Below are 20,217 nucleotides of genomic sequence, written 5' to 3' on the forward strand. Positions count from 1 at the left end.
GTCGCGTGCTTCTCGCATATACCTATTAGGAGAACCCTTCTTGGTCACGGTAGGCTGCCCAAGGAGGAAGCGAGTGAGGTTCTGATTGATGAGCTCGGGGTTGATCCTGAGGACGCGTTCGAGGAGATGGAGAAGACCCACAGCGCACATGAGAAGTTTTCCTTCTTGATGCAGAAGTACGAGGCCAAACTCCTTGTCGCACAGCAGGCTACTAGTGACCTAGTAGAGAAGGACATACACAGAGAGCGGGTGCCGAGATGTTACTTTCTATTTTTGTTAGGCACTCAGTTGTTTGTGGACACCAGGTCCTCGTACACAAATGTCCTTTACCTGAGGTATTTATCCATTATCGCAAGTATCCATGAGTACAACTGAAAAGCAGTTACACTGGAAGGGGCCAGAGAAGGATAGAGAAGGAGAATGTTGTCCAAGAGAAGGATAGAGAAGGAGAATGTTGTCCAACACACGCAGTAGTGATGCATGTAATTTTATTGATGTATGTATTTTAATTACTTTTTTCCCTTTATTTTGAGTATGTATTTGACGATATTTAAATGATCTATGCGATGTACTCTTTTATTGTACTATATTCCATTGTCTTTAAATTGCACTATTTTTATTTACTATAATTTTAACAATTCCGTAGATGTACCTAAAAAAACAATTTTTTAAAATAAAAATATGCTTCCAAATATGTATCTACAAAAACATGGGTCATGATTAAAATTTAGATGCCCTGAGATATTCTCATTTTTTAATCTCTTCAATTTAATTGACTTGCTACCAACAATAACCCTAGTTTTCTTAAATTTAATTGATTTGCCCCCAATAATAACCTCTTAGTTTTCTGGATAGCGCATGCAACTGAATATAATGCATTCAAAACATTCTACATTTGTCTTGTATATCACACTCAGATTAGTTGTTTGTAAGTTTACATGTTCTTTAAATTTTTAAAATAAATAAGGATCAGGTCAGACAGGTTTAAAGGGGAAGCTGCTGCTGTGCTGTATACATCCTCGCTTATCAGACAAGCCGATAATATAAATATTTATTTACAAGCATTCCTCCTCCCTGCACTCATATTTGCACTTTTGACAGATTCAACTTGACATTAGCCCTCTAAAAATGGCTAATCATCTCCTAAGGTGATCTCTCATAAAGAATGAATGTCTCAGAGCATCCCTAGCGGTAACTCTTTCAAAGGGGTCAAACCTAAGTAGCCCCTGCAATAGATGTATAAGATCTCCAGCCGAATGATCAACATGCTGCATTATAAGGTTCTGCAATTATTATGAAAGAAAACGAGTAAGTTAAAAGCCCAACATGAATATTTCACATCACTTTTTCAAGAGTTGAATAGAACTTCTCCATGACCAGATTTGAAAACAAACCTGCAGACGAGGAAGCTTCATTACAGCTTTAATACTCTCCCTCGAAGTTGCACCCTCTGGCCAGTCCAGTCTCCCCCTTCGGACATACTTCTCAGCATGTCGGCTGATCATCATAACAATAAAAAGAAACACGAGTTATTTTGATGACAATAAAATAACAACCATAGAAAGTTCCGGCAGCAAACTATTACTTACTCGACTCTCTTCAATAACTGCTGTGGTAATGGACCAAGCACCCTCTCCATCATAGCAAGATGCTCTAAATTTTCATGAGTCTGAAATAAAGCTTCACCCTGCAGTAGAAGCATACAAGCCAATTTAAACACAATATTAAAACACAACAAACACTAGCTGGTGTTTTTCAGAATTATCCAGAACAGAACTTACAGTGCATAACTCGACTAATATACAACCCACACTCCATACATCACATGGATAGCTCCACCCAAGTCCTACAAAACCATTATCAAAATCAACTATTCAGTTAGCATCAACAGCATCATAGTTTATAACTATAAAGCATTAATTACAAGAATCAGCATTCTTTGCAATACAGCAATAAGCAATTATTATTTGATGTGTATGCATACCAAGGATAACTTCGGGTGCTCTATAATGACGTGTTGATACAATGTAATTCTGGTTTTCTCGTTCATATGTGGTGCTGCCAAAATCAATAACCTTTATGGCGCTTGACTTGGGCACTCTTTTGAAAAAGGAGAACGGTGCTCTGGATGAACTCTGTTGATTATACAACAATGGATGTCAGATATTATAACCAACAACTCATGTGGCAACTGTAATTTAAGCTAACAAGCATTTAAAAGATAAATCTTATGTATCAAACAAAAAATACTTTTTTTTCTTTTAATGTGAGATTTGAGAATGCCTAGTCTAGTATGATTATGTCAAAAATAGCTAAAATCGGTGAGAAAATAAAACAGGTTCATAGACAACAAAAGTACCTTGTAATCAGGGACTTTAAGATAATCCGATGAAACCAGAAGAATGTTCTCAGGCTTCAGATCAGTATGGATCATGTGTAAGTCATGCATGACTGCAATTTTTTGAAAAGTAAAACATTAGAAAACCATCCTTCGCTTACCAAAAACAACACACATTGTGCATAAGTGCTACAGTAGTTCAAGAAAAGTTGTTCAAGAATAAACTACACACATGCAACACATTCCAATAGTTGTCTTCCAATCTCGCGAACAAGATCAATGGGAAATGAACGATAATTGTTTTTCCTTAGAAAATCGTATAAGCTTGGTCCAAGTTTCTCAAACACCTGTTGCAATCATTTGAATTTACCCACGTCTTAACCCCCAAATTAGGTATATTGGGGAAATTAATCCACACAAATCAATCAAATACTTACAATACAGATATGATTACGATAGTCAAACCAGTTCCGTATTTGCACACAACTGCAAGGAATAAACCCTTTTAACTGATGCAATTGAATAAAAGGTAGTGCATTATAGCAATTAAAGCTCAAAAAACTTACCGGCTGCCACCTTTATCATGTTTTGCGAGTTGCTGCAGCATCTCAATTTCAATCATGGCTGCCTCTCGATACTTTTTTATTGCACGAACAACTTTAATGGCAACCATTTCCTTCCTTTCTCTGTCCCAGCACTCCAAGACCTGCCCAAAAGTTCCTTCACCCATTTTTCCATGGACCTTATCTGCAACCATGAAAATGGGGTGTTAACAATCCAAGCATAGCACACAAACTCCAAACGCCAAACTCCATTTTTATACATTCAAATTTCAAGGTTCTATATCTTGAAATGTGCATAATATTGTTATTGTTATAAATCCTTCCTAAACCTAAAACAGGATTACTTAGGGTGTAACAATAACAAAATCTTAAAATTAAGTCCCCGTTTGAAAGCTTATGGATTGGATACATGTTGCATAAAAATCTATGAGCTAAAATTTTCAATTAAATGACTGGTTTAATTTTAAACACACTGTTGATCCAACCAACCATGAGATATGAATGTAAACTTGTTATTAACTAATGATGGTAAAGTGTAATTACAGCGAGAAGTTAAATTATCTCCAAGCTCAAACACGTAATGGCCATCTTTGTCGTCATCTCGCCATGGGGGAGAACCATTTCGAGCAACTCCCTTAAATAGAGAACTAGTGATATGTTCTGAAGGAGCATAGCTTGAAATATTCTCAACCTCTTGTCCACAAAACAATCCTACCTGAGCCTACACACAGTAATCCATACATGTACCACTTTAAATTTAGTTAACAAAAACACCATGATTTCACAACCTGTGAATTTGTCCCCATCATAAATTATTACAAAATAAATAATCATTCTACAACATCAAAATAAACATCAAAATAAACATCAATAAATACACATACAAACATACAATTTCATCAAAAATATATTAAATTAAAAAAAAAATTGGGTTCATGAAAAGTTATAAAAGGATCAAACCCTAAAATTCAATCAAACAAAATAGGGTATTGTTAGATGAAAGCTGAAAGCTTTGTAAGAGGAAAAAAAATCAACTTTACCTGAATCAAACATCAAACAAACCTAAAACACAAATAATCCACCAGATCTACAACAAGAGACAACAAACAACCTCAAAAAGCACTAGATCTGAGATTCTATGATGAAAAATAAGGTTACCTTTGAGGCTTCGGGGATGTCCCAGCCCAAGCGCGCCCTCTTTCGTGGTGGACGATCCATGTAAGTGCGTGAGAATTCAACCATGCGCTCCATCTCCATGATTATGCGAGAGGAAATTGGGAAGAACGGTGAACGAAACGGTGAGTTTCAGGTGAAAGTAACGATAAGGATTGTTTGGACACAGTGAACCCTAAATTTCTAACAACTTAGTTGAGTCGGTTGTGAGGAAATAGGAACGTACATGTGTCTTTGGTAGGTTACTCTTTGATTGGTTGATTTGGTTTGGTCTTAACTCCCTGGTGTGGTTAAGGATGCTCCTTGCTTTAACCATGGTTTACGTGTGCTATTTTTTTATTATTGTTTTTCTTTTTTAATTTAAATGTAGCTTCTTCGTTATTTTACTTTTTTTTTGGGCTTAATTCATATTTCAATGTTATAATTTAGTTTAGAATTTTTATTTAATAAACGTTATTTTTTAATTTTTTAGGTTAACTTTTAATTTTAAATATATTAGGTAAAATAATATTGAATATTTACTATGTACTAGTATATAACCCGCGCGTTGCGCGGTTGACCCATAATATATTATTATTATTATTATTATTATTATTATTATTATATTTTAAACTTCAAAATTTTATATTATTGATTTGTTTTTGGATTTTTTTAAATGATTTTATTTAAGTAATTATTATATGTAGTTTTATAAAGAGATATTTGAGAAAAAGTTAAATTTTAAAAATAATATAGAGGATCACTTTATTTATTATATGTTTATAGAATTGTTTTTCTAATGAGTTTATTAATATTATTTTATATATGAGTTTATTATAATATTCGAATACTATTATAGAGAATTTTCATTGATTGATAATGTCATTAGTATAGTAAAGTGGAGTTTTTTTTTAGAGTTACAATTTAAATTGATAAATAATCATAAATAGTGAGAAAAATATTTTAATATTTTTAATAAGTCATTAATAGTTTAATAGGAATGTAGGTTAGTATTACAATTAGAAAGAAATAAAAAACAAAACTTCATAAAAATTAAAATGATAATTAAATATTATCAATATGTAGAAATAGTTTGTCATAAACGAATATAATTTGTTTATAAAGAATGACAACATCAACCAAAAATGATAAGTTGAATTGAAATTAAGATTAAGGAAATTAATCCAAAGAAAAATGATAAGTGGAAGAAGTCATAATCTATTTGCTATGGTTATATATGGACGAAATCCTATGTATTATTGTTATAGAAATTTGGTTATCCAAATGAATGAATGATTGCAAAAATTGTATATTTTAATATTCATTAAAAGATTATTATTCATAGACGCCTACAAACTTTTAAATTGAAAGGCTGATAAGTTTATGTGCATCTTTATTATAAGAATACTAAACAACATATATTTATATTCTAAAGAAAACATAAATAATACCATTCTAGAATTGCGAAGAAGGAGGAAGGAAATTAAATTAAAAAAATTAAAAATCAATACAAAAAATAAAAACATCTTAACATATGCATATATATTATTGTTTCTAGGATTTAGATTCTCTAGATGATTCTAAGAGACGTATATTTTGTGCCGATTAGACTCTCATTTAAATTGTAAAACCTGCAAAATTATAATTAGAAATTATATTAACATAAGCGTATATATTATTGTTTCTAGGATTTAAATAAAAAAAAAAAGACGACGGAAATTAAATTAAAAAAAATTAAAAATCAATACAAAAAATAAAAACATCTTAACATAAACATATATATTATTGTTTCTAGAATTTAGTTTCTCTAGATGATTGCAAGAGACTATATTTTAAAATTGATGCTAAGATTGTTGTTTGTAGGAACTTGTGCCGATTAGACTCTCATTCAAATCGCAAAACCTACAAAATTATAATTAAAAATTATATTACAAAATATGCATATGAGTATAAATTAATTTGAACATGATCAAAATAATATATATATGAAATAAATTTAAATATGATCAAATTGCTAAAATAAAATTTATTCGGAAAAACATGGACATGAAATAGATTTGAATAGATGTAAAAAAGATGAAACCATCCAAGAAATTTTGGATTAGAATATTAGATAAAGATACAAAAATCAATTCTTTTTTTGATTCGGCGTAGAATAGTAGATGATTGTAAGAGACATATGTTTCATGTTTTGTCAGGTTATGCATGAATTCTAAAATATACGTGTGAGGAAAAAAAGTGACAAAAGTTTATCTATTTAAGGTAGAAAGTGGAACAAATTTATCGGTTTCAGAATAATAAAATGATATTATTATTGGCTGTTTTATAAAACTATTCATTTTATAAATATTATTTTTTGCAATAATTATAAAAATTGTAACTGATTTTTGTTCCAAAAATAAATTTAATTAAAATAAAATGATGGTAACATTAAAAACTAAAAAGAAAAAAATATTTGTATATCATATTATAAAGTATTAAAATAAAGTGGTTAATAAATTTGAAACTATTATATCAGTTAATCTTTAATTCTTTTTTAAATTATTACTTTTATAATATTTGTTCTACTTCAATTCTTTAACATATATATTTTTGTTATATTGTTAGATAATTGTTCCATTTATTTCTCATAAATTTCTAATAATTAAAATGATTTGTTATTTTATATAAACTCTAAATTACTACATTTTTCTAAAAAACTGTGTAAAATAGTTATTCATAATTTTATTGATATTAACCAAAAAACATATTATTTGTATAGTTTAAAAATAATATTACATCAAAATATACCTTTTAAGATTCTTTTTTATTTTTTATTTTATCACTTCAAACTTTGAATTCTGAAATTTATTTATTAATAAAATTTATATTTGAATACAATATTTAAATTTTTTATATTATATTATAAAGTAATAAAATAAAATGTAAATAAATTTTAAACTATTATATCTGTTAATCTTTAGTTCTGTTTTTAAATTATTATTTTTATAATACTTTTGCTACTTCAATTATTTAACATATATATTTTTGTTATATTATTATATAATTATTTAATGTATTCCTCATATATTTCTAATAATTATTAATATAGTGTTAAATATTATAATTGGGTGCATAATAGATAAATAGTTATAATTTTTATAAATAATAGTATTTTTAATTATGGTAGTTGAATATTATATTATATTATATTATTATTATTGTTATTATTATTATTTTATTATTAGATGAATATTATATTATAATTATATAATTATTAATATAGTGTTAAATATTATAATTGGGTGCATAATAGATAAATAGTTATAATTTTTATAAATAATAGTATTTTTAATTATGGTAGTTGAATATTATATTATATTATATTATTATTATTGTTATTATTATTATTTTATTATTAGATGAATATTATATTATAATTTATTATTTATATTATTATTATTATTAATAGTAGTGGTTGAATATTATATTATTATTATTATTATTATTATTATTATTATTATTTTAGTTATAAGTATAACTTTTTTTATTTTTTATTATAATTTATTATTTATATTATTATTAATATTGGTGGTTGAATATTATATTATTATAATTATTATTTTAGTTTTAAGTATAACTATTATTATTTTTTATTATAATTTATTATTTATATTATTATTAATAGTGGTGGTTGAATATTATATTGTTATTAATATTTTATTTATAAGTATAATTATTATTATTTTTATTATGTTTATTATTATTATTATAGTTATTATTATTATTATTTATTTTTAATGTAGGGACAAATTAGTAAAAATACAATCAGGGTTTGTGTTTAGAGTTGCTACAAATGTGACATGTGGCTAAAATTTGTGTTTAGAGTTGTTATCAAGGTGACATGTGGCTAGGGTTGCCATCATGACAACCTTGCATTTATATATATTAAGATTTTATTAATTTTTTAAATATTAATTATTTGACTATTTTAATAAATTTTATATCTTTAAATTTTGACGGTATATTGTAGGGGAGTTCATGAGTGCGGGTTGACCCACAAACCCAAACAGAACCAACCTATAAATCATCTGAACCCGTTCATTTATGGGTATACCCAACCTAACCCGTAACAACCCATATAATTTTTGTTCGGGTATCAGATTTGAGTTTTACAACTTGTTGACCCAACCCGTTCATCTGAGTACTAACCATAATTTTTCTAAAAAGACTTTATTCTCTCCACCAATAATATTACTAGATCAATGACTTTACGTAATTCTAAGACTAAATGTTGTTTCTTATTTTCTTTTCTATCATTTTCAACTTACGTATTTTATAAAAATAATGTGTCTTGTGGAATTTTATAATATTATCCAGTGTTATATGATGTGCTTCATCTATTTTGTGTGTTAGAAATGAGTATAAATGTATTAAATTATGTTACAATATTTTTAAATTAAATAAAAAAACTAATTTAAAACACAACCCACGAACCTAGCCCATAAATGAATGTGTCAGTTCGGGTCGATTTTGATAATGAAATTGCGGGTTAGACGATAAACCCAACCCATTGAAATTTGAATGTGTTGGATAACGGGTTAGGCCAAACCCGATCCAACTCAACCCTTATACACCCCTAGTCAATTGATTCTAACACTAAATTATCATCAACTAATATTTTTTAAATATCTTGATCTTTTTTCCCTTATTCTTTATCACCATCATCATTTATCTTCAACAAAATTTCAATAAATTTTAGAAAAATTAAAAATTAAAAATTAAAAATTTTCATTTTTAAATAATTTTGTTAAAATAATAACATGTAATTCAAGATGTCTAGCACGGATAGTCTACCAAGACTCTAATAAAACTTAAGCGTCCCGACTCTTCGTGCCTCGCGCTTTGGGCGCTATGTACATTCAGGATGTCTAGTTCGGGTGGCTCACCAAGACGCACGTTAAATCGTCTTTACACCTCCAGGACGGATCTGAGATGCGCAAAGCTCATGCCCAACCCAATCTCCCAATTAAGTCGACAGTTATCGTAGGAAACATTAGCATTTATAACATTCAAAGCCCTTTGTGGTTTTCACAGCGACAAGGAAACCATAACAATGATGGCCATGAATGTAATGTCACCACTCCATTGGTAATGCGCACTATTAATAAGCAATTCCTAAAGGTTAGAAGGCAAGAAATCATTCGATCAGAAATACATATCCAGTGCAATTTTTTTCAGCAACTTCGGGGAAGTTATCAATATTGTTCTTCAGAAACAGTTGGCGCCCGCTATAACACCCCAATTTAGATTATCTTATTTAATTAAGTGATTTTTGAATTTTTGTATGTTTATTTAATAAAATTTTTGTATGCACAAACTTTGTTCATGAACGTAAAAATGTTTGAAAACTTGAACTACTCCCCAACTCAAAATAGATATAAATGTTTTGATCCAAAAAACAAGAAAATGTTTGTCACTATGGATGTTACATTCTTTGAAAATAAACCTTTTTTTTATGACACTCATCTTCAAAGGGGGGATATAAAGGAAGACTCGTTTCAAATCGAGGAGATGAGATTTTAAAAATAATTTATCTTTGCATGTGCCATAAAGTCTTGAGACTCATACTTCTGCACCAACAGAAAATGACCATGATTCTTTATCTGATTTTACTCGTGTTATAAGTAAGGAACTTTGTGAATCCGAGCCTACATTTTCTTATGTAAAAAACAATCAGAATCCTGAAAACAATAATAATGATGATCTATTTGAACTGCTACAAAACAACGAATCACTTCAAGAAAACTGATTTTAATTAGGAAACAAGACTAATGGAAGGTTTTTAAGATGAAAGCTCTTGAAAAGAACAAAACTTAGAGTGTTACGATACTAACATATGGCAAAAAGACAATTGGATGCAAATAGGTGTTTACTGCGAAGTATAATTTAGATTGATCAATTGAAAGATACAAAGCTTGCTTGGTGGCTAAAGGTTTTACTCAGATCTATGGTATATATTACTTAGAGACATTTGCTCATGTTGTAAAATTGAACACTATCAGATTTTTTTTATCCCTTGCTGCTAACCTGGATTGGCCCCTACATCAGTTAGATGTTAAGAATGTTTTTCTTAATGTCGATATTGAAGAATTATATATAGACATTCCTCCTGTTTTTGAAAACAAATTTGGATAAAATGTATGCAAACTAAATAAGTCTTTGTATGGATTAAAGCAGTCCCCTAGAGTCTGGTTTGAAAAATTCACTCAAACCATGAAGAAACAAGGGTACATTCAACGACAGGCTTACCACACCTTGTTCACAAAGTTCTCCTACAATGGGAAATTTAATGTCCTGATTGTTTATGTTGATGATATTGTCCTTACTAGAGACGATAAAGTTGAAATGACAAGAGTAAAAGAGAAATTAGCATTAGACTTTGAAATCAAGGACTTGGGATTCATAAGATATTTTCTTGGTATGGATGTTGCTTGGTCAAAGAATGGTATTGTGGTTTCACAACAGAAGTACCTTCTAGACTTATTGAAAGAAACATGAATGAGTGGATGTCGTCCTATATATACCCCTAAGGGATCTTAATGTTAAACTTTGGGGAGAAGATAATGTCCAGTTGATACTAGAAGATATCAGAGATTGGTCGGAAAACTGATTTATTTGCCACACACACAACCTGATATTACTTTCTCAGTTAGTGTAGTAAGTCATTTTATGCATTCTCATTTCAACGAACATCTTAAGGCAGTCTATAGGATATTGAGATATTTGAAGGGAAATCACAGAAAAGGGTTATTTTTTAAGAATAATATCGAAGGAAGTGTGTCTATCTTCACATATGCTGATTAGACAGGTTCAGTCACAGATAGAAGATCAACCTCTAAATATTGTATCTATTGTTTTCAAGTTGTAGCAAAAAGTAATGAAGAAGCCGAATTTAGAGCTATGCCTCAAGGTATTTGTGAAAGATTATGAATCCTTAAAGAACTTAAGATGAAAATTGAGCTTCCATTGCAATTATACTCTGACAGTAAGGGTGTGTATGATTCGAGAAAAATACAATCTTTATTTCTCTATTTTACTCTAGACAATTTCATTATGTATGTTTAATTTCCTTTATTTTTTATTAAGGAGAAAATTATTGTAATTAATTGATTCCTTCTTTTATACAACAATATTTTACCCATTGTCTTCAATAGTAACTAGTACCTACTTTTAATTTTCTCATCAAAGATCTAAACATTACTGGTATACTTTATAATTTGTACTTTGTAAGTCCTGCAAATCTATGTCACCAAGTGTTCCCAAAAGTTGTTTATGATGCACAAAAATCAAATCGAATAAGAGACGAAGAAAGCACAAGAACTTGAGAAGCATCTGCAATTTGCCAACCATTTGATTTGATAATTTTGTTTTCTAAAACTTGATTTTGCAATTTCGGGAAGGCAGTGGAAATCACTAAACTTAAATGTTAACATTTGTTATCAACCTAATATCACAAGAAAAGATGAAATTCTTAATAGATACCATCAGAACGCAACCATACGCACAATAAACCTTAATTTAACCAGCACTGGGAGGGTTTCTGCAAAAATATAATCACGGTTCAGAATTCATATAGTATATCAACGGCTTCAATACACATGCCAAAATATTAACATTAATGAAGCAGTATCATGATATTTTTTGGGTTCTGGAAATTTCTAAGATACATACAACATTTTGGCCGAAAAAGCATATGTATAAGTGCATAGCCACATGGAAGAAACCTAAACTAAAATTGCATCCCAGCTAAACTTGCATTTATAATCATGTAGTGACATAAATTCCAGATAGAACCTGGCTAGTAAATCTAACAAAAGGAGGGTCTGCTGAGGGTCGGGATTCAAAATTGAGTTCCCCAGCCTGTTGTCTCTATTTTCTCATCCACAACAAAGAACATTGTCTACAGAAGGACTAATCAATAACTCAAATGTAGCCGTAGAATCTCAATGGGTCCTGATTTCCTGAAGATAGCGTCCAACTTGCTGAGCACCGATAAATAATGCGTCGGCAACAAGAAATAGTCCAATCTATGCAAGAACCCTTCAAATTAATGATGTCAAGATTGAGAAAATAATTCACAACTTAAAGCATATAATATATAGATTACCAGGCGTGCAGAAAACACTAATCTGTATCCCCAGCCTTCCTTGGCTGCAGCGGCTCTCTGTTGATCTGTCCAACTGGAAATAATCTTGCAGTCAGAAATTTGTATACATGTTTAAAAATTGTTTGAATTGTTTAGATTGTGCAAAGTCGTGCAATTACGTTCGGGCAGTTACTATGCCAACAAGCTAGGGACATTCTGCTACATACAGGAAAGTTGCCATCAAATAGATGATGAATCACAACTCAAATCTATGTAAGATTCTCTTAATATTAAATTTCTTATTATGTTCTGCAGCCAGAAAAGTAGCTTGTACAATTTCTGTGCTACTATTGCCAGCAAGAATTTACAGGATCGTTTACATGAATTCATGGAAATCTGGAAATACATAACACCGGGTTCCTATGTCATTTCTCACCGAAATCTTCCAGAACTTTCTTCACAACAAAAGGTGTAGAATATTCTAACGTGGCATGAACTCATGATAAAAACATTACAAACAACATAAAGTAAAAAATAATTTATGTTATCCATTGGAGAAAACTTTAATTAAATAGGTCATATTAGACTTCATCAATGATATTACATTTCATGCATTTGAAGGAAGTAAGGGAAAAAGGGGAGATTAGATAGTTACCCAAGAAACTCCGAGACACCACCAATTCCAGCAAACTTGAGTGGCACTGAACCTTCCACTACAAGATCCTGCTCCACAACAAGCCATAAGGATTAGGCTCCGTAGAGAAGTCATATTTACTTTCCAAAATTTAATCAGAGTAAAGTACAATATGTCTTTGCGCGTGGGACAATGACACAACTAGTGAGGTATTTATTGAGATCCGTCCATTGCTGGTTGAAAACTATTTCTAAACCCCCTCCGAGCCTAGATTAAAACCCAGGCCTTAGAGAATTTCTAGAAGGGCTCCCTTTTTCGGTAAAGCCCTAGAAAAATCAATTGAAAAGATTTCAGAATATTGAATGGGAAAACATGCCTCTTCTTCAGCAGCCTCGAAGCCTCCTTGAACCCAGAACAGGTTTGTGTAGCCAGCATTGTACAGTTGTTCACATGCAGCTAGTGATCTAGCCAAAAACCACGTTCAGTACAACACGAGATTTACATTGTATGTTGGTTTTACAGAAACTTGTAAAAAATGATTAGATGTATCACCCACCAGAATTTGACTGAACCAAAGATTTAAAAATTGAAATGTGATTCAAAACACAAGTGGCTGTACCAATTACCAGCATTTTAAGGAAATGGAAAATATAATTAGAAGCAACCTAATTCAGTATGCAATCAATTGAATGTATAGAGCTCACCTCAGTCCCTTCTGGCATGCAACGATTAATTCTGCATCTTTTGGGAACTTCTCCATAACTTTGGGTAAGAACGAGCTGTTGAAGAGAGGAAATAACTGAATAAATAAAATTTATGTGAACAGAGAATGAGTCAGAAGAACAAAGAAATGATAGTATATGATACTTCATACTTGTCAAAAGACAGTGTAGGCATGCCACTCCACCAACCGCCTGTTCAAAACATCTAGTCAAATATAATAGAATTCCAAAGAAATTGAGTGATTGATTGCATAAATGTAATGAAAGAGCAGCAAAGATCTTTTAATACCCATAGCAAAGTTTGAAACTTTTCTAGGAATAGTTCCAATATCTAGCCCATTATCGACATCAAATATTGGAATCCAGGTCGAACCTTTCACCCATGCCTTCAAAACATGCAAAAATAGCAATCATAGATCACAATAATAATATGTGGATAGTTTGCAAGAAATGAAAAACAAAAGCAAAAGAGTCTAATTACTTATTTGCAATAAGTGCTAGAATTATGAAAGTTGAATAGAATCAAACGTATATGAAAACGTCAATCTAATACTTTCAACAGCTACTACCAAGATCAGTTACTCATGATAATTAGCTTCATGAATGCATGGCCATAAGAATAACATGTTTAAAATTTCAAGTTTCTTCCCTTATCCCTTCCTACTGACTCGTCTGAAAAAGTATGTAAGTAACTAAATCATATCATATCGGGAAAGGTAATAAAAGCAACGGCTACATCATAGGAGAAACAGAAACCTTGCTGTGTTCATTCGAGGGGCGGACATCAAGAAGGGGCTTGTTTGAAAGCTGAACTGCATACCCAGCTTCCTTTGGTGTAAGAACCTTAATTTTTTCTTCCCGGAGCTACAAAACAAGCAAGCAAAAACCCCATTTAAATCCTCATAACCAACCGCGTACAAAAGCCGCAGTATAAAAGACAGTTAAATCATAACAAAGTTACCATCCTCCAAAAATAACACTAGTACATTATACAGTTTGTGCTCAATTAAGTCAGCTCAGTTGATAGCTGTACAGAGACATCACACTGGAGGGGCGCGGTTGCTATAATTTGAAAATTCAATTAAACTATAACTAGAACTAGAATTTAGAAACTCCTAATTTTGCATTTCATTTAGAGTATACATAACCATCAAAGTGAGTAATGTTGCTAAAAGAAATAGAATTAAAAAAATACCAGAGCTTCCCATCTCTTTTTGGCAGCAGCCATATCCCTCACTTGCTTCAATTCAAAATCTTCATTCTCAGCTTGCACACGAACAACACTCTTCTTCTGTAAAAAGAAATGCAAAAAATATCAATTTTTGTTTACAACCACAAACCTAATAATAATAAGGAAAGAGGGAAAAAAGGAATACGAACCACAGTGAAGAGTATGGTTGAGGAAGAAGGACGGTGTTGTAAGGAAGAGAGTGAGGCATAACTAGAAGCGGCACTGAGAGAAGGGTAGTTGAGATTGGAATTGGTAACGGTGATTGTGGGAAGGGAAAGGGATAGTGCTTCCATAATAATTGATTAAAGGAAAAAGCACTTAAGTTGAAAATGAAAATGGGTTGTTGTAATATCTATCCTCTGCATGCACTCTAACTAACTACAGAGACAATGACCCCATTATCTAGATTCTGTAAACTGTTCTTATACCTTACCCTTATCTCCCAGTCCATTACGTTTTGAATTCATGAGTGACTTGGAAAATATTTGTTAAAAAAATAATTAATCTGTGTTCCTTTAATTTAATTTATAATTGATTCAAAAAAATAATTAATCTGTCTTCCTTTAATTTAATTTAAAATCTATTTAAAACTTGTGTAAATTTGAAAACCTTTTTAGGCTATGTACAATGGGGGTGTTGAAAAATAAATTCAATAGTTGAATCCTTGCAATGAGGGTGTTGAATAGAGTGTTTAAAGTGAGGTGTATTAGGAACCGGCTAGTACCCGGGTTCGATTCCGGCTGAAGTAAAAAACGCCCTGGGGCCACGGTGCCGTCGCCTCCGAGCCCGGGTCCGGATTAGTCACGTGGGGCCCCTTTTCCCCGTGGATACCGGTCGGTTAACACCAAAAAAAAAGAAAGTGAGGTGTATTAATTGGTGTTGAAAGTTTACAAAATACTTTGTAAAATTTATTGGTTGTTTTGAATGTTTAAATTTTTTAGTGTGTTATGAATGGTGGTGGAATAGGATGTTGAATTTTATTAAACAAAATCTTTATAATGAGTATAAATTGAATGTGTGATTGTGTGTTGAATTATTAGGTGGAAGAAAGAGAAGATGATGTGTAGTATAAAAAATGAAAAAGAAGAGTGTTGAATAATAAAACCATTGTACATAGCTTAGTGGTACCGAAAATTTCATAATTTTATCGAAGATTTTGTTAAAAATAAGTTTTTTTTATGGGAATTTTAAATTTCGCGGTACAAGCCTTTACATTTTTACTAGGAATTTCAGAATTTTAGTTATTTTTACATTCATCTATACCGGGAATTTTAGAATTTTTGGTATTTATTCACAGCATGGTATGGAAATTTCAGAATTTCAGGTAATTCAAAAAATTGAAATTTTACCAAAAAGTGTAGAATTTACGGTAGTTAAATTTTGAAAATTGTACGGGAAATTTTAGAATTTCCTGTGATACCTAGGAAATTTCTCAATTTGCGGTAATTCACTGATTTTATGCGTTTTTTCATTTTGCTGTGAAGACTAGGGGAAAGGACGACTCCATTGTGTTGCACCCCAAAATTTGCCCATCTGATTTTATTTATAATTGGCTTAAGCATTGCATTCAACTGCATACATTCATCAGGTCATCTAACACTCATACAGTCATTCAATCAATAAACTCAACATGAGATCAAGGGCTCTTGGTGTTTATAATTCGATTGGGTCTTAATAATTGGTTTTTAATCAGAAGATTAGGATTTCTATGGATGATTGCTTGGAAAAGAAGTTATGGTGGTACAATTTATCCTGACATCAAAACCAACTTGATTGCGAATGATTTTGTTCAGGACATGAGTTTTCAAGTACAAGATGGAGTGAAAAGAATAAAGTTCAAATTTATTTGAATTTGTCACATTCAAATCAAAATTCAACATTCCATTATTTAAAGGTCTTCATTCAAGATTTATACAAATGTGATTCAAGACAATTCTATCAAACTCCTTTCCATCCCATACAAAAGATCATTCAAAAAGAGCATTCAAGTATCTACTACAAAGATTATACATATTTCCATCAAGAAACACTATACAAAAAAATGAGTGGCTTTGCTAATCTATAAAACTCCAAGCATCTTCATCATGGCCTTCGTATTGTCTTGAATCTGTCTACACCATTCCATACCCTGCATGATTAAAGAAAAAAGACAGCCAACACATTAATCCAAACAACCTTGCTGCATTCTATCCAAACCCCATACACTCATAGCATTAAACCAGCCCTGCATTTGCTCATACATGACAAAAAGAAATCACTATTCTGCAGCCTCGCATCAGAGAAGAATACATTCTACCAAACATTCACAATGCATCAAGAAACCAGTATAGAATCAAATACATTTAATACAGGTCCAAGTTCAAGAACCTGTCACATGTTATCCTGCATTCTACAAAATAGGCACTCAATCAGCATTGTATGTCCACAAGTTTCATCTATTCCTCTCCGAGACGGTGCTGCCAGTTATGTTCTCAACAAAAAAAAAAAAGAACAATTTGTAACCACTTAACAGAAGTTAATTGTTCCACTTAACTATAACAACCACTTAACAGAACCGTAACTAACTCCAACACAGCTATAACAGAATCTACGATATCATAACCGATTTCTAACTACCAAATAACAACCTGTAACTAACCTTCAGAAACAGTTACAAAATTCTAACCAACTGCTGACAGATAACTGAATCCAAACAGAAAATTCAGAGAGTGAACTAACCTCCACTTCCTATAAATCAGAACCTGGACTCTCTCTGCAAGGTCCACCATTTTTCCAACTTCACCCTCACTTTCATCGCTCTTTTCACTCCATTCTCTCTGCAACTCCATTTTTTCTTCATCTTCAACCATTCACTTTCATCTCCACCATTCTTCTTCATTGATCTTCAATCACCCGTTCTTCCTTCTCATCTTCATCACCATCTTCAGTCAGCAACCTCATTTTCACCCTTCATCTCTCAATCTCCTTCCAATCATCATCGTCTTCAATTCTCCCTGCATCATCACCACAGCCTCACCAATAATCAATCTTCATTTTCTTCATCTTCAAGAAGAGAATCAGAAGAGAAGAATAAGGGCCTCAGAACAGGAAACAAAAAGGAAATTTGAAAGAATCGGGACTCACCAAGAATTCGTAACAAACTTCAATCATCATCATCACTCCAATCGCGGTGCTTCACTATAATCGTCTCCAATCATTCGATCTCCAAAAGAACTCACTTTCTTCCAATCGATCTTCAATCCATCATCAAAGAAGGTTTTCTGCAATCGCGTTCAATCACCATCGTAATCAACAACTTCGACGTCACATCGACCTCCACACGACCTGCAACCATTCCACAGTGAGTTCATGAGCGCCGGGCGAATTCGAAAGCAAGAGAAGGAACCGGAGAGGTGAGCGGAGAGGTGAACGGAGAGATCAATCGGAAGGGTTTCGCCGCCGTTGCTCCGAGCGAGGTTGAGAGGAAAATCCCAATCGCCACATAAGGTTACCCTAATTCCCTTTTCTTTATTCAGCATAAAGCTTTATCTTAATTGATGTTAATTAGAATTATTTAAAATAGATTGAGGTTAATCAACGTTAATTAAGACGTTTAGGTATGAATATCAGTCATTAACATGATGGTAAACGAATCATAAAACATTTCTTGGGCCATCCCTGTTCACACCCTTCTCTTGGCCCATACACACACTCTCTTTTTTTGGTATAAAATTCTGCAACTACAAAAACCATCCATCGTGGGCCTGCATCCCTATTCACACCTCCTTCTGGCCCACACATCCTGCGTTTTTGGCTGAATGCCTTCCCAACAAAAACGCTTTTTGGGCCAGACCTGGGCCCTGCGTCCTCTTCTATTCACAGCCCTATATTTCAGTTTTCACCCCCCTGGATTCACATTAGATTTATTAATATTTATTTTTTTACTAAGATTTTTGTTAATTTTCTCTTGTGGTTTTTTTAGACCTTTAATACAAACTTTTGACATAAAAAATAATCACTAAAAAATAGTAGTTTTAGGCTATTTTGTTTTAGTCTTTTACTTGACTTGCAATCCAATTTCTCCCATAAAAATCGACATAAAAATAGTAGTATTTTATTTCACTTTTGTGCTATATTTTGACTTGTTCTATTTCATGCTCTTGTACTATTTTTATGTATCCTACTTGATTGACTTCTAATTGTGATCTTTAACTTTCATGCTCCTTTATCCCTAACCTTTAGGTAGAAACCATGATAACATTAGGTAGAAATTCCCTTCATACTTAGGTTAGTTTCTTTTCATTTTCAACTTTAAAACACCTAACAATATCCAAATAAATTTCCCATAAAAAAATACCAAGAAAACTCATAAAAAATGACTAATAAACACTTTGACTAATAAAAAGGGAATGGAAGCTTGTAACTTCTCTTGCTTAAGGGATGTTCGAGTGCTTGGAGCTCCCTTGCTTAAGGGTTCCATTCAGGCGTAAGTTCCCAACCTCTAAAAAACACAAACCAAAGAGTAACTCGAGTTTCCCTTAAGGGATTTCCTCGAAACGCTCAGACTCTCTTCTCTATCTCGCCTCTGAGGCATTCTTTAATCGGACATGTTATTTCCGCTCCATTCCCAGCTTAAGACTCCAGAGGTCGAGCAGCGGAGTGCGAATGTAACTTCGTCCACTAAAAAACACAAAAACAAACAAAAACTAAAGAGCCGAACTACGGCGCTCTGATTCCTGAAAAGGATACGTAGGCATTAGGTCGCGGGGCCTAAGCGAGCACAACTATTTAAAAACCATATTTTCCCCGTGTTTCTTTTTCTTTCCTTTGCATGCATTTCCTTAGCATTAAGCTTTAGATTTATAGTACACACCCTTTAGATAGCAACAAACATAGGTGGATACCATCGAGTACGATGGGCGTGAGGGGTGCTAGCACCTTCCCCTCGCGTAACCGACTCCCGTACCCTATCTCTGGTCGAAAGACCTCGTTCTTATTCATCCTAGGTTTTCTGATATTCCTTTCCCTCTTTGGGATAAATATATTGGTGGCGACTCTGTCTGATTTTCGCGAGCGTGCGACAGCTGGCGACTCTGCTGGGGATGTTGCTAGACCTATTGCGGGTCCATTCTTAGCGAGTCGATCCTAGCCTGCGTTTGTTTGTTTATTTACTGGGTGTTTACTTGTTTGCATGCTTATTCTTTGCCTGCATATCATGTTTATTTCTGTTTGCACATCATGCATATGGATTATATTTTGTGTTCCCTGGGGTCTTCTGTTCTGTTTTGCAGGTGGGGGGTTTGTATGAGGTAAAAGGCCCACTACCCAGGCCAGTGACACATAGGATTAGCGTGGATGCTCATGTTGACTCCCGTAGCGCTTGCTATGATCGAGTTTGACATGGGGTACCACAACTGGGCGAGGTTCTTTCATGGAACACTGTGTCTGGCACGCTTGTTGCCTCAAACAC

At 32.4% G+C, this 20,217-nt stretch overlaps 2 protein-coding genes and 1 non-coding gene across 6 annotated transcripts; 1 reads left to right on the top strand and 2 right to left on the bottom strand.

Moving 5' to 3' along the window:
* Positions 1-843: 843 nt before the first annotated feature.
* On the bottom strand, positions 844-4,342 carry LOC131661792 (serine/threonine-protein kinase AFC2). Of its 3 annotated transcripts, XM_058931422.1 has the most exons (11): positions 4,060-4,342; positions 3,445-3,622; positions 2,905-3,085; positions 2,776-2,824; positions 2,571-2,685; positions 2,360-2,451; positions 1,985-2,135; positions 1,782-1,846; positions 1,590-1,687; positions 1,395-1,497; positions 844-1,283 (listed from the first exon to the last, which is right to left on the bottom strand). In XM_058931422.1, the coding sequence occupies exons 1-11, from the start codon at positions 4,156-4,158 to the stop codon at positions 1,137-1,139; spliced, it is 1,278 nt and encodes a 425-aa protein (XP_058787405.1). In that variant the 5' UTR covers positions 4,159-4,342; the 3' UTR covers positions 844-1,136. The 3 variants fall into 3 exon arrangements, with proteins under 3 accessions (XP_058787405.1, XP_058787406.1, XP_058787407.1); XM_058931423.1 differs by lacking the exon at positions 3,445-3,622; XM_058931424.1 differs by lacking the exons at positions 2,571-2,685; positions 2,776-2,824; positions 3,445-3,622; positions 4,060-4,342 and having other exon boundaries at positions 2,905-3,055.
* Positions 4,343-11,688: 7,346 nt separating this feature from the next.
* On the bottom strand, positions 11,689-15,196 carry LOC131656045 (rhodanese-like domain-containing protein 11, chloroplastic). Of its 2 annotated transcripts, none has more exons than XM_058925829.1 (10): positions 14,918-15,196; positions 14,733-14,828; positions 14,294-14,401; positions 13,827-13,923; positions 13,690-13,729; positions 13,520-13,594; positions 13,192-13,279; positions 12,837-12,904; positions 12,203-12,275; positions 11,689-12,135 (listed from the first exon to the last, which is right to left on the bottom strand). In XM_058925829.1, exons 1-10 carry the CDS (start codon positions 15,059-15,061, stop codon positions 12,019-12,021), a joined length of 906 nt encoding a protein of 301 aa, XP_058781812.1. In that variant the 5' UTR covers positions 15,062-15,196; the 3' UTR covers positions 11,689-12,018. The 2 variants fall into 2 exon arrangements, with proteins under 2 accessions (XP_058781812.1, XP_058781813.1); XM_058925830.1 differs by having other exon boundaries at positions 11,689-12,122; positions 14,918-15,190.
* On the top strand, positions 12,990-13,141 carry LOC131593655 (U4 spliceosomal RNA). Its single transcript, XR_009281045.1, has one exon. It is a non-coding gene; the product is annotated as a U4 spliceosomal RNA (small nuclear RNA).
* Positions 15,197-20,217: the final 5,021 nt, after the last annotated feature.

The sequence above is a fragment of the Vicia villosa genome, linkage group LG3, assembly GCF_029867415.1.
Source record: "Vicia villosa cultivar HV-30 ecotype Madison, WI linkage group LG3, Vvil1.0, whole genome shotgun sequence".
NCBI classification, from domain to species: Eukaryota; Viridiplantae; Streptophyta; class Magnoliopsida; order Fabales; family Fabaceae; genus Vicia; species Vicia villosa.

Excerpts from the sequence above, each read along its gene's own strand:
- LOC131661792 (XM_058931422.1), bottom strand. The coding sequence starts at position 4,158 with ATGGAGATGGAGCGCATGGTTGAATTCTCACGCACTTACATGGATCGT. Across the intron at positions 1,847-1,984 it reads AGCACCCGAAGTTATCCTTG|GACTTGGGTGGAGCTATCCA; the intron begins GTATGCATACAC and ends ATGGTTTTGTAG. Across the intron at positions 1,498-1,589 it reads CAGTTATTGAAGAGAGTCGA|CCGACATGCTGAGAAGTATG; the intron begins GTAAGTAATAGT and ends TATGATGATCAG.
- LOC131656045 (XM_058925829.1), bottom strand. The coding sequence starts at position 15,061 with ATGGAAGCACTATCCCTTTCCCTTCCCACAATCACCGTTACCAATTCC. Across the intron at positions 13,924-14,293 it reads CCTCGAATGAACACAGCAAG|GCATGGGTGAAAGGTTCGAC; the intron begins GTTTCTGTTTCT and ends CATGTTTTGAAG. Across the intron at positions 13,730-13,826 it reads AGTTTCAAACTTTGCTATGG|GCGGTTGGTGGAGTGGCATG; the intron begins GTATTAAAAGAT and ends TGTTTTGAACAG.